The 13257-nt window shown below is 49.9% G+C and overlaps 3 protein-coding genes and 1 pseudogene across 4 annotated transcripts; 1 reads left to right on the forward strand and 3 right to left on the reverse strand.

The window, feature by feature from the left end:
- Nucleotides 1-367: 367 nt before the first annotated feature.
- GCG54_00012934 lies at nucleotides 368-2112 on the reverse strand (annotated as a pseudogene). The gene is made up of 3 exons: nucleotides 1910-2112; nucleotides 823-1888; nucleotides 368-789 (listed from the first exon to the last, which is right to left on the reverse strand). Coding segments are annotated over exons 1-3 (1691 nt in total).
- Nucleotides 2113-4618: 2506 nt separating this feature from the next.
- Nucleotides 4619-5887, forward strand: GCG54_00012935 (uncharacterized protein; the record flags this gene model as incomplete). Its single annotated transcript, XM_045412800.1, has 4 exons — nucleotides 4619-4655; nucleotides 4716-5314; nucleotides 5400-5449; nucleotides 5509-5887. The coding sequence occupies 4 exons, from the start codon at nucleotides 4619-4621 to the stop codon at nucleotides 5885-5887; spliced, it is 1065 nt and encodes a 354-aa protein (XP_045268806.1).
- Nucleotides 5888-6765: 878 nt separating this feature from the next.
- On the reverse strand, nucleotides 6766-7595 carry GCG54_00012936 (uncharacterized protein; the record flags this gene model as incomplete). Its single annotated transcript, XM_045412801.1, is given in 2 exon segments — nucleotides 6766-7430; nucleotides 7445-7595. The coding sequence occupies 2 exon segments, from the start codon at nucleotides 7593-7595 to the stop codon at nucleotides 6766-6768; spliced, it is 816 nt and encodes a 271-aa protein (XP_045268807.1).
- Nucleotides 7596-8548: 953 nt separating this feature from the next.
- Nucleotides 8549-10513, reverse strand: GCG54_00012937 (uncharacterized protein; the record flags this gene model as incomplete). The annotated part of the gene is made up of 3 exons (XM_045412802.1): nucleotides 8549-8993; nucleotides 9042-9255; nucleotides 9379-10513. 3 exons carry the CDS (start codon nucleotides 10511-10513, stop codon nucleotides 8549-8551), a joined length of 1794 nt encoding a protein of 597 aa, XP_045268808.1.
- Between the last annotated feature and the right edge of the window lie 2744 nt (nucleotides 10514-13257).

Raw genomic sequence — 13257 nt, forward strand, 5'->3', positions numbered from 1 at the left:
AAGGTGAGGTGAGGTGAAAAGGTGAGGTTATTTGTGGGACTGCTGCCTGGGGCAGGCAGATTCACTTCACTACGAACAATACTACCCAGAATCAACATGATTAGAATTCGTAGTTGTGTGTGACAGTGTTGAATTAGTTAGCAATGGACTTTGGGCGCGGTACTGCAACTATCTCAAGCCTCGAGGAGGTGAACTATCAACAAATTTCAAATTTTCCCCTCAGCTATCATCATCATCCCTTTAATGTCTCCCACGCATTACAAAACCGGGCTTACAGAAAATCTTACCGACTCCGCGCATCACCACATGCCTATACTTCTTCCCCTAGTCCGCTCTCATCCACCTTTCAACACCTGGTAGCCCCCCGCTAGATTGCTGTTCCTCGGTAGCCAAAGTTTCTCGTCTGATCAGAATCTCTAAAATTGAAATCGTAGCGGCCACGAAGGTTTGGCGTAAGACAGATGGCTTTGCTTAAGAAAAGTTCGGCAGAAAGTTGACCCAAGGCGTTACCTGGTAGACACCTGCCAGTGTCTCTCTGAGGCAGGTAAACAGAAGGACCAGAATCATCAAACGTGCGGTTATGTAGACGACGCCGCTGATGATGGGTAAGATAAGCGATGCCTTCTCGCATACCTTTTGGAACCTTTTCCACCGCGGGTAGCTGCTCCACTGTTTCGCAGTAGGCACGAAGTATCAAGCCGATGCAGCTAGTGTCAGGGATGTTTGGGGTGGGGATGTTGTGTTTCCTCTTAATGAAGTCCTCATAATCTGGCCAAAAGTCTACCACCCCTTTTGATTCTGATTAATGTTGCATCTCAGAACAATCTCTGAACAACAAATTCCAGAGGGACCCGTCCACAGAAGGGCCCTTCATTCGAGCTGTCTCCCACCAGTTTAAGAACGATTGCAATTCACTGTGAAATCCCCGATAGTGCTCATATGGAATCTCATCAGGCTCAGGTTTTGCTTGCTCTGCTATTGTTTCTTTTGATGGCTCGTTAACCCAGTCTCTTGATCCTGCTGGGGATCTTATGAGAAAGAGTCTTGCTTCTTGGGACCACCAAGCAGGACCGTCCCATGTGACGTTCTTAATGCCTTCCCAAAAGTCTGACTGGAGCCCATTCAATGGTTCCAATTTGCGTAATAAAAGGGATACGAGTTTGTGGTCGACATAAGTTGTAGACAGAAAATGTATCACAAGGCTGATTCCTAATGTCACCCCAGGTAACACAGCAAATATAACCCCCGCAACCCTCCAGCAAAGGAGCTCAGCTTCAGAGGGGAACTTGAAATTCCACGCCAGACAATGCAATCCGCCAAAGCCAATGGAGGAGATGGCCATGAGAATGACCATGAGGGGGCTATGACCATCCATCCACACAAAATCGTTTGGAACTCGCTGTGGCTTATTCATATTAGAGATGAGCGGGTATTGCAACTTTGTCGGTGACAGAAGGCGAAGCAGGAACGACCGAGGATAGACCTCAGGCCAGGACAAATTCACACTCGAAGCTGGGATTTGAAGGATTGTCGCGTGGGAAATGTCTTTTGGCTTCCACCAGTTAGCTGCATAGCTAATTATAGCCATAAAAGCAGACGAGATCGTAGCGATCTCGAGCTGGGTAATTGGAAGATGTATGACGCTGCGGACAACCACACTCAAAATCAGCCATGAGACCTGGGCAACGGCAATTCCTTTCAGAACCCAATCTGCCTTGCTTTTCTCTTTGATTTCTTTATCACCTAGAGTTAGTTGATGGAAGGGATGTTGTTTGCTTGGGGGAATAAAGCCGTTGTCGCAAGTCAACATGAAACCTGTACAGCAGGAGTAGGTAGGTTCAGCATCTTTTGATTTTCGGAAGGGTTCTGGGTACAGGATTCCACCCATCTGAACATATCAAGAATGTACTACAGTCCACTTCTGGACGGTTCTCCAGTGTACTGGGTGGGCTGTTCCTGAGGAGTTGGCCTCTATGTTTTGCTGGATGCTAGAGGCTTACATTCGATTGAATGTCTTTCTTCCCTTCTAACTTTTTCTTCGCAGTTTGCCGCCTGAAGGCGCACCTTGTTGAATTCGGTTGAATGATTCCGTTCCCACTTGCGAGAGCCCATGGCCGTTGAGATCGGGCTCAGTCTATGCTTCAATGTCGGTTTGATTATTAGATGACTTGACGTGGACATGGAGGAAGGATCGAAAATTCAATATCCACCGCGGAAGCGGCTTTTGTTTGGGATCTTGCCGCGGAGGCGTAAGTCCCAGTAGTCGGTATAGCCACTGCGCCCACATCGGGTATTCGAACTCCCAGGACCACTCGTGGCACATATCTCTGGCAGACACGGTTCATTTGCAGCGCAGTTCCTCCCGCCGTTCTTCGTTCTGTCGTACGTATTCGTCAAAGCCGCGGAGTTCATCGAGTGCAAGGCGCAGGTCGCAAACGGCTTTAGCAAATATGAATTCCGGAAGGAGAATGTTGATAGCCATCCACTTTATTTTACGGGGTAAAATTATGAACGAACCCTCGTATCGGCCAGGAACATTAAGGTGTAGCACAGTCCATGTGCAAGCAAAGATTGTGAGCAGACAGCTCCACACAAGCGTAAGAGTACCGTGGGTATCTGGGCCTGCGGTCCAGCCTACGAGGTCTGGCGTTGAAGTGTTGGAAGTGTCGGCAGCCATTCTGTTGAAGGGAAGAACAGGATGAGTGAGTGATGGGAAGGCGCGGGAATGATCTTCAAGCAGAATGTGATGGATCTCGGACTTCGAGGCAGGTCGCCTCTTTTGAACAAAACGGACTTACCGCCGGAAAAGTTACGACTACGAACAGGCCAAGCAAAGGCTGGATGGCCCCATCTTTCAGTTCATGCTAGTCAAGTGATACGCGGCAATCCCCAAGAACGCTCGCCATTGAGGCGACCCACAAACTTGCCTTTTCTCCCGCCGTTCACATGAAGTGTCTGTGCCCTGAACATCTGAAGTATTCGGCCACGTCGGCCACTCTGATGTGTCGTATTCTCGACAGCTGTAAGACCACACCGAAGGGGGACGACCCGCCTAGATTATGTATGCATGACAGCCTGGCAACGCCAGCTACATGCAGCAACAGGCTTGATAGGCAGATCCGATTTAGCAGTCGTTGACAACGTTGCGACGCCACATCGACGTCCCCACCACCGCCCATGTTGAACGCGTGAGCTTTTGAGACGTGATTGGGTTGTGGGTAGAAGAAATTGTCGTGTTTATATTGTTTGCGTCTGTTCAACTTTGCTTTGGCATGAGAAAAGGGGAACTGCAGAAGTCGAATTTTCCTTAGAAAGTTCCTCTGTATTTTGATCTTTGTAAGTGATTAAGCTCTAAGCATTCTGGGGAGATATCGCAACATCATATCCGTGGCAGACGTTGCTGTCGGCGATGATTACCACTTTTCTCATCAAGCGGTGCTGTCTGCCCGTCGTCCACATAACCTCGCCAGTAAAGCGGGACTCTGCAATACAAGGAGTTTGTGTTTTCGCGAAACGTCATTAGGTGCATCTTGTTAGGGAAACTTTCGGGTGAGAAATGCGTGGCAATGCGCGAGTGGCGCTTTTCTCCCTCCTCCAACTTCAGGACAATTATGCACCAGCTTGTGATTGTGTCTTGACACCCTTGAAGGTCAGCCTAATAAGCTTATTTCAACTTCAGCTTCCACTTTCAAGTAGCTTCAAGCCCCAGCAGACATCCGCGGACCTAATGCTCCAGCGCTGAGATGATAAACAGTCCTCCCAGAGCGGGCCGAGGCCAAGCATCATTCCTGTGCCGAGGCGCGAACGACACGTCCTTGGCGTGGAGATTGGTTTGGCTTTATCAGGGGCGGGCCAGTCAAAATATGAGCGTACAACAGAGACAGATAAAATTGCATTCTTTCCTTACACTGATTATCATGTTGATTGGGAAAGCTAGGAATGGAGCCGTCCAGCTCAGCCTATCGGAGCCCCGCCATGTCTTAAATCTCTGAGGGAGAAAACGCCTGCTCAGAGGTATCCCGCGTGTGACAGATTCCTGCCACTGCCTTTGGCATGTAAACAACCGAACGCTTGCTGCAGGCATCATTTCAGCCCTGATCTATGATCCAATCCCGGCAGGCAGGATCGATCATCCCAAACATCAGGGATTGGCTCCTAACCGACGCACGATTCCACGAACGAAGTTTTCGGATACTAAATACAGTTGCTTCGGAAGACCGCCAAGTACTTCCTTGGCCGGCGCATCTGCTCGATCAATTCTCTTAAATGGGTTCTCACAGGGTTTTGGCCGCCATTTGCGCTGCGGTCGCACTGGTGGGTGCCCAATCGATTCCGAACGACCTTCAATTCGAGTTCTTGTTGGCTTTGGTGACCCCCACAACAAGCAGTAGCAGTAACACCATTCTCGCTCCTTCCAATATTGTATCGACTCCTTCGGCGGCAGTCAGCTCAGACGTATCCACAACCCCCAGAATCTCAGTCAATCCGGTTAGCATCACTGCTTCTGTAGCAATCACCACAAGTATTTCGGGACCAGTGACTCTTGATACCCCAGGCTCTTCAGTCCTCTCAACGTCTTCAAGATTATCAATACCCATCAGCATACCCACGCCATCGAATGACCCCACAGCCGCCTCAAGCAGAACTTCTTCCAGGTTTAACTTCTCAAACACCACACTTTCGAGCATTGAACCCTCGCGGCTTTCTCTGACAAGTGCCTGGTACCAACAACATCCAGGACATCCAGGACCACGGCACAAAGCAGCACGCTGTCCAGCACGACTTTACCAAGCACCTCGCCCACACTGCCCAGCGCAACATTCACATCGTCAGGCGCCCCCTCTTCGAGCACCACATCGTTCAGCACGTCGACGAGCACCACCCTGTCGAGCATCACATCTCTAAGCACATCTTCTTCAAGCACGTCATCATCACGCACGCCATCTTCAAGCACTTCGTCATTGAGCACCTCGTCATCAAGAACCTCATCAGCGAGCACCTCATCAGCGAGCACCTCATCAGCGAGCAGCTCATCTTCAAGCAGCTCATCGTCAAGCAGCTCATCGTCAAGCAGCTCATCGTCAAGCAGCTCATCGTCAAGCAGCTCATCGTCAAGCAGCTCATCGTCAAGCCTCTCGTCGTCTACATTCACGTTCGCAAGTTCTACAAGTGCTACCCCGTCAAGCATCTCATCATCGATTTCATCGTCATCGCGCACTTCATCGTCAAGCAGCACATCACCAAGCTCCATAACGTCTACGGTTACGTCCAGAGGTTCTACGAGAACTACATCGTCAAATGCATCGAGCAGTTCGTCTTGCGTCCCAGTGAACATTCTTCAAAATCCTAGTTTTGAGAATGGTGCAAGCTCCTGGATTTTTTATCGAACAACTGTTGAGACCGGCGTTGTCGGTGTGTACGACCACCCGCAGGACGGCAATAAATATGCGTGAGTGCTTTCTGGGTCAACACCACTTCAAAATACTCACATTTAGCCTCCTGATGTAGATTTACTCCATTATACGCCGGCGTTCAATCTGGCTTTGTTGCGCAGTTTCTTTTTGGGCCTTCTGGCTTGGTAATCGGCAGACCCTACCGTCTAAAGTTTTACTACGGCCTGGGTATTCTGACACAGACCGGAAGTTACGGCAACTGCAAGTTGACACTAACTATGCCTGGCACATATTCAGTGGGAAATACCATCATTGTGGGCAATACGCCCGCAGGTCAGTACCAACTGTCGGATCAGATTTACACTCCAAATCAGGCCTACAACGCCAACCCGATCATTCAAGTTACGATTTCTTGCGCGGACACCGCCAACCCCGCTGACGCCGATTTCTTGCTCGACAACTTCTCACTCACGGATTCCACCCAATGCCCCTAGATGGAAAGTGGACAGATTTTCTGTTGTTAGACTATGCAAATCGCCCGCCAGTCAAGTTCCCCACGTAATAAGGCCTATCTAGGCTTCTTGGGAATCAGACACTTCTCAAGCATAATAATGATTGTATTAATTTGCTGCAGCTGATGCAACATACTGAATGGCGTATTGATGCATTGAATATTCAATGAGCCTCGATTAAGCTCATACCGATTTCATGATTGTCCTCAACATCCACTCATGGTATTCACATTTGACATATCAGGTACGGGGTCATAATTAGCACAGGCACATTGAGGACAGAAAGTAAATCATTAGACGATAATCCTCCCTATTGAACTGACAAATGAGACACGTGCATGATTATGGTTGTCACCTCCCATCGGGAGGATAACCGCACATACAAAATCATCGACTTCGGAAGGCCCGTTGTTTCTCCTGAGACTTTCATCACATTCATCATCACAGGCCCGGAAGAATGGAGTTGCAGGCCAGGGTAGGGAAAACGCTGATGAAAACAATGAAGCTGTCAATGGGTAGCTGCTAAGAACCAATTCAACAACTAATGCAAGGACAGTTTACACCCCCCAAGTCAGGTAGCTACAATTTTCGGCGCGAACTCGGACGATGTCCGTCTACCGTTCGCCGTTGCCGGCCCCGCTTCGGCGGTCCGTGCCTCTCGGTGTCATCGCCGTTGTGAAACAGGGGGCACGCACTCGACAATCAGATGAAACTTGGCTTGTATTATGAATTACCTGAGACGATATACGACGCTCAGAAACAACATGCAGCACGCGCGCCGCGCGTTCTCATCTGGCGATACCGGCGTCAGAAAATTCCTCCAGCCCAACACATCGTGTCCACCGGCCCAACCTGCGCGCTTAGAACGAGCTGGCGAAGAGAGCCAGAAGGCCGGCTGCTGCCGCGCTCAAGACCGTTGTGGTGGAGAAGCCTGTTGACTTCTGTCCCATAGAAATGTTTGTGGGCCTCGCAGACGGCGTCACACCTCCGGTGGGAGCGGTGCTGCTGCTGTTGTCCTTCCTCGAGTTCGCAGCGTTCGCCGCAGGTCCGGGGTTGGTCACGGTGAAGAAGTTGCCGGCCACCACCTTGTTTGCCAGTCCCGCCTGAGTGAGCACATCGTTGACCTGAACGCCTCCGCGGGTCGACAGGGCCTGCAATGCCGCGGTTCCCTCTGCAGTAATGTCGCTGGTGTCGACCAGAATCTCGATATAGCGATGGGTGAGGGGAACTCTTGCCGGTGGCGAGGGGCCCTTGTAGTCTGCAATCGCAGCCGCGTTGGTCGTCAGAGTGTGGATGGTGCGCTCGCCGTCGTTGAGCTTGACTGTTGTCGTCTGCGCGACGGGAGTCAGATCTGTCTGGGCCCAGTGCAGGAAGGTACCGGTCTGCGGGGGGTTGTTGGTCGGAATATCGACGTCAACCATGATGATGGCATAGCTCTTTCCGGTCAACGGCTCGGTCGTGCCGAAGGTAGGCTCCTGTTGCGTAACTAGTCCGGTTAGTCCGAGTCGTTCTGATGTCGTGTAGTCTGCTGGAACTTACGGCTCTTCGCCAGATCAACACCGTTCAGAGCCGACTGGTCTCCATAGGCAACAATGAGGTCGACATTGGACGCCGGTTGAAAGCCTGAGGGAGTCGCAGCCCAAGCCACCAGGGCGTTGCTCACCAGGAGGGCGACGGTAGATTGATGCATTGGGACGATATTTTGAAGACGACTGCGCTACGCTGAAGGATGTAGATCAGAGGTAACAGCAAAGTTTTGGACGGGAGGTTGGCTGTCGTCTTATATCAATGTGGCAAGCCGCTTGATGAAACGCAAGATCAAGTGAGCAGGGATGCGGCTCGCACACGTTCCACTGGTCTGCCCGCAGACCGCACGGATCATTGAGCTTGACCATAATGCAGACCAGGCGTCCCTGGGCACTTACGCAACGGTTTTGAACTGAGGCACTGCTTCGTAATAGCCAACTGCCGAGTCAAATGCCACACCGCGTTGGTCTCTCCACGAGCCTCTCCACGAGTAGGCAATGCACCTCGACGTCTGCTCATGAAGATTTGCACATAAAAAGATTACTTGAGCAAGACGAGCTTCTCATGCGTGGAAGGCCATTGTCATTTGATATTTAATGGTTAGCAAACTGCAACTGTCGTGACGCAGCAGAATTTAAAGTAGACTGTCGGTCTTTTGCAGCTCATCGATGCTAAGACTCATCTTCAGACGACCCACCAGTCTTTAGTTTGTGTGACAGCGACGTTTGACTTCAAACGAACAGTCAGGGGTCACGAACTAGGTGTCATACATAGTGGAGATGCACACGGAGAAAGAGACACGATATAGAACTGGCGGTGGCGACTTCGGCCAATTGAAATCCATCAGGCAGCTTTCCAGTTTGCTCAAGGACGAGTGCCTGCTTGGATTGGGCGACTCAATAAACAGCGTTGTGTCTCGCTCATCCGGTGTAGGGGCAAACTTAGTAAAAACCTAGTAAGTCAAATGAATAGTTATGCAAGCGTTGTTTTGAGTCAGGTGAGAAAGACCAACATGAATCAAACACAAACATACAAGGAATAGACAAAGTATAACCATAAGAACTACAGCCGCAGTTCCACCTGTTTCCTAAGGTGTACAGGTGGGCTTCTGAATAATTAAGACGATGAAGACGGTCGAAGATGATATCGCACATGTTCCACATCATATGGAACGACGCCGCTATCCTTTGCTGCTGCATCGTCAGCTCCACGACGAATATAGCCCTTTAAAGATGCGTCAAGATCCCTCAGGTCAACTTCCTCGTTCGTGATGACAAAAACGAGGCTTTCCTCGACATGCCCATTCCTCGGGATCGACTTTGGCCACCGCATCGGTATCCCCCTCAGGGGAAACGTCTTGACAGCAAGAGTATGAGAGCGTGATGGTGTCAGACCAATCCCCCTTTCCCATGCCTTCGTTATCAATGTAGTCTTCCCAGCGGCGTCTACGCTGAGAGCGTTCAGGAAGACCTTATTTGGGCTCGTATTCTTGATGGAGATATACAATCGGTCGTTCTCTCTGAGTATCAAAGACGCTATGTCGATCATCGCTGCTGGAAACCTGGTGTTTCATGAGCATGTTATCGCGAGCTGGGTCTTCAAAACTAACGATTCACTTCGACGTGCAAGGAGACTTTTCTCGCCGCCAATTTCTAGCCCCACTTCTATCTCCACATTGTCGCCGAAAGCTTCATCATCAACGCCTGACCGGAGGGACAAAATATTCTGGGCTTGAACGTATTCTCTTGCGTGATGGAAGAGTCTCCCGAACGCGTCCCCCGAGCTGGATTCATTGCTTAGGCGCTCGGCGGCCAGTTGTACACCTAGATTGCTGTACAGAATCACTCGATCCCGTTCATTTCGAATGCTCAAAAACGGCTGTTCGTGTGGTAGGCATCGTCTCAGAAATATAGACTGAACTAGTAGCGCATCAATATTTGGTTGACTTTGAATATCTTCTGAAAGTCGAATTGGCCATCGCTTCTGTTTTCTTTCCAGAACTGCATGGCCCATCACATACTCCCTCGCAGACCCAAAATCCGAAGTTTTTGGAGTTGGGCTAAGGATAGCGGCAAATGCGTTGACATTTGAAACACTCCCTGTTATTGTTTGGAGTCCAGATTGACTTTGGAGCCCGAAAGGTGTGATTGCGAAAGTGTCGCCCTTCTGAACGCCGTTGACTCGCCCTCCGCGGATTGTTGTGTATTCGTCGTTCCATATAGTCGCGAGAAGCGCTCCAGTAGCCGTCGTCTCAAGTGTAAAAGGTCTTCGATTATCAGGTCCTGCCGATCGAGGGTGCTGATTGCCTCCCGGGTAGTCTTGTTCAACCAGCACACCCACTTCGAGCATGATATCTCTCCAAGATCTAGTGTCGTTGAACTTCAAGATAGCCCTTGCAAGGCTCCTTGTCAAGAGACCCATGTGACTATTGCCATCTTTGTGATATTCCCAAGCGGTCTCATCGGTCGCTGCAGCAGCTATACGTACTGCATAAGGGTTGGTGTCCAGACGATCTTCCGTAAGCCTGCCCTCTTGTTTCAACCTGTCTAAAATTCTGGCAAGGTCTGTATACAGAGATTTGTCTAACCCAAATGCTTTTGGCTCGAATTGTGCCTCGCCAAATTTGCGACCGAGACGTGCAGAATGGCAGCAGTCGAGAATGTATGTAACATTTCTCGTCTTCGCCGTTGTTCTTTGGAGCAATAAAGAGAGTTCACCATCGGATATTCCGTTCCACTTCTCAAGGCTGCAGTCGAAGTCGAACGGAACAATGAATTGAATTTTGGACGATGATCTCGACGTTTCAGTTGCTACGTCGGATTCGACGCAAACTCCATGGCCGGAATAGTAGATTACGACAGTGTCGTCCCGTGAGGCATCTTGAATGAGAGCTTCCCACGCATCGAGAATCTTCTGACGAGTGGCATCACTTTGGAAGAGCTTTTTGACATGAAAGCCTTCCGTTTCAAAGCCGCGGCTTTTGAGAATGGTTGTCATCGCATGGAGGTCGTTTTTGGTTCCACGCAGACCATGCAGCGGACTGCCGATGAGCAAAGCTCGCTTTGTGCCGGATGCCCTCATTTTAGAGGCAATATCGTAAGATAAATGTACAGTGTGGCGTGTTTCAGTTTCAAAAGCTGTGAACCAACGATCGTCTTTGGGTTTGCGATGTAACTGACAATGTCTTCTTTACAGAAGTTGAGATTATCAAGGCCTCTCACCCACTGATATCTGACTGCAATGGGTCATCATCATATGGAGAACGTTTCGTTTTCTTTCCAGGCTGCTGCCGGTTGCCTTACAGAGGATTCTCCCACTACCCCTCACCCAACCAAACAAGCCATCCTATAGGAAGTCAGCCCACTCCCCATGTATCATACTCAACACCCGGTCTTTGGACTCGGTTGGTCCGCAACATGCATGAGCAGCCTAATCTAGCATAGCTTTGCATCTCATTCGCAATATGGTCCGCCTCGATGTTTCGTCAGATACGTACCAACACTGATCGCATACTTCACCCAGTCATCCCCCTGAATGTCATGGTGACAGTTCAGTTCGAGAAGGCCTAAGATAGATCGTGAGAACGCGATGAGCATCACGATTTGAAATTTTACGAATGCGCTCCATCGGTTAACATATTCAAATCTTTTTTTCACGCCTCTCAGGTTGGATTATGTCGACGATAATTCACGAGCACTTTTACTTCAACACTCCGGCAGCCTTGCTGCCCCGCGCATCCCCGTTTTCTCATGAAGCTGGGGTCGGGAGACTCATTCCACCACCGAAATCCGACGATCCTGGATGATGTATAATGCAGAGCCTGATTGATGTAGCATCAGAGAGTTCCTCGTGCAGGGATTCCGCATAAATTGATTTGAAGGCTACGGCAGCGCCCTATCACTGGACCAGAGATGCAGCTTAATCCGTGTGCCGCAGACATCCAACAGCTCTAGCATCAGTTGAGAACTGTGCGTCGCTGGGGTCGGAAGTAACGCGAAGCACACATGCGACATGAACGGGATGAACGGCAAGGCAAAACATGCAGCCAAGACGCGTACGTGGTCTGATGGAAGAGCTGTCGAAAACGTGGGGGGTCGAGTGGCATGTCTTAGCAGATTGTGGCAAGAAACCCCCATAAGCACAAACTCATCTCGTTCATCCTCTTTCACTCTCTCGCGTTGCTTTCATATCCGATCTTCCACCGTCTCGTGCCGATATAGGACGATCAAATCGGCTTCAAATATCAAGCTTTTTCTTGCTTGGAAGAGTGGTTCGGTCTTTCATATTCACTTTCTTTGGGCATCGAAAATGGCATTCGAGCCGCCAAGGACTTTTTCCCGAACATGCCTCATGGAATTCGACATGAGAACCCAAAGACGCCCTTATGTGACCTTTCAAGTAGAGCAAGGGAGCCTATATCGCTTGGTGGTGAAGATTTGGTCGAATGATCAAGGTAGAGCCCTTTTGCAGCCCTCAACATAAAGACCCATCTTGAATATCTCACTGATCAATCAAGCGATAGGCTTTACAAGTTCTGCACACAACTCGACAGACCCATTTGATGGCTCGCACACTTCGTTCGCTTTTGGACTCGTCCTGGAGACGAGTGAAACAGGTCAAACCCCGCTGGAAGATCTCGTTGATTTCCAGCGAAACCGATGTGCTTCGGACATTATACACAGTCACATCAACGAGTGGATCATTGGGTTACCAAATGATGACGATGATGATGCCGAAGTGCAGGGTTGGTTAGAGTCCGTGGCACAGATCGAGAACGTTAAGATCGGTATATTTCCTCTAGCTCAACATGAAGCCTGGGTCAATACGGTGTGGAAAATAGATGCCGACGTTTATTGTGGCGACTCAATAACCCCAACAGACTGGATCTCACATCCATTTTTCGCTCACGAGAAGGCTGTCTTTTTTCACCAAACTCGGACACGTTCTCGAGCAACTGGAATTCCGAGACGGGAAGAGGGTTTAGAGGTCATGCATCGCGCGATCGAAGCCTTGAATGAAGAGGCCCCCACGGAAAACAAGTCAGTGGGCTTTTGGAAGTCGCTTGATACGCAAGTGAGAAGAGCATGTTCAGCCCCACTTCTTGATGCGTTTATCACGGCGTTAAGCTCCGAGGTGAATGCCTTGTTGCTTCTGGGTCGCTTTCATTGTCTTAGCTACTTGAATACCCATAGTACAGATGCTGGCCGACAACGCCTGCATAGCGTCGATGCACCAGAAAACCTTGTCAATACCGTCGAGAATCTACAACTTGCGACTCAGGAGAGACCATTCGTCCGGCCAGGTGAAACAGCTGACACCGACCGCACCATGAAGGTGGGTATTCTAGCGAGTTCTTTGCGACGCCGATTCATTTCTACCCAGCAAACAAATGACATCAACCAAGCCATCGGTTTATGGAATAAGGAGATTAGTCTCATCCACAGCACCAATCCTGAGCGCCCCCGCCAATTGGATTGCCTCGCCGAGTGTTATCTCGACAAAGGCCAAGCCCTCGAATCAATAGAAGATCTAAATAAGGCTGTTCAACTGACAGAAAGGGCACTCGGGAGAGTTTCTTCAAGTCGTCCAGGGGATCCCGACCTTTGGATGAGTCTTGCAAACAGACTGAACCAACGCTTTTTGGTTTCAAGGTCTACCATCGATCTGGATCGCGCCGTCGGTCCTGCACACGCGGCAGTGTTGTTGACGCCCGAGGAGCATTTACTGCGCCCCGTTCGACACGAGGTTCATGGAACGATGCTTCTCAATCAATATCATAGCAATGGTTCGGTAGAAGACCTTGAATCTGCCATTTGGGCCTTTCA

This window comes from Colletotrichum gloeosporioides (assembly GCF_011800055.1).
Source record: "Colletotrichum gloeosporioides strain Lc1 chromosome Unknown consensus_16, whole genome shotgun sequence".
Lineage (NCBI taxonomy): Eukaryota > Fungi > Ascomycota > Sordariomycetes > Glomerellales > Glomerellaceae > Colletotrichum > Colletotrichum gloeosporioides.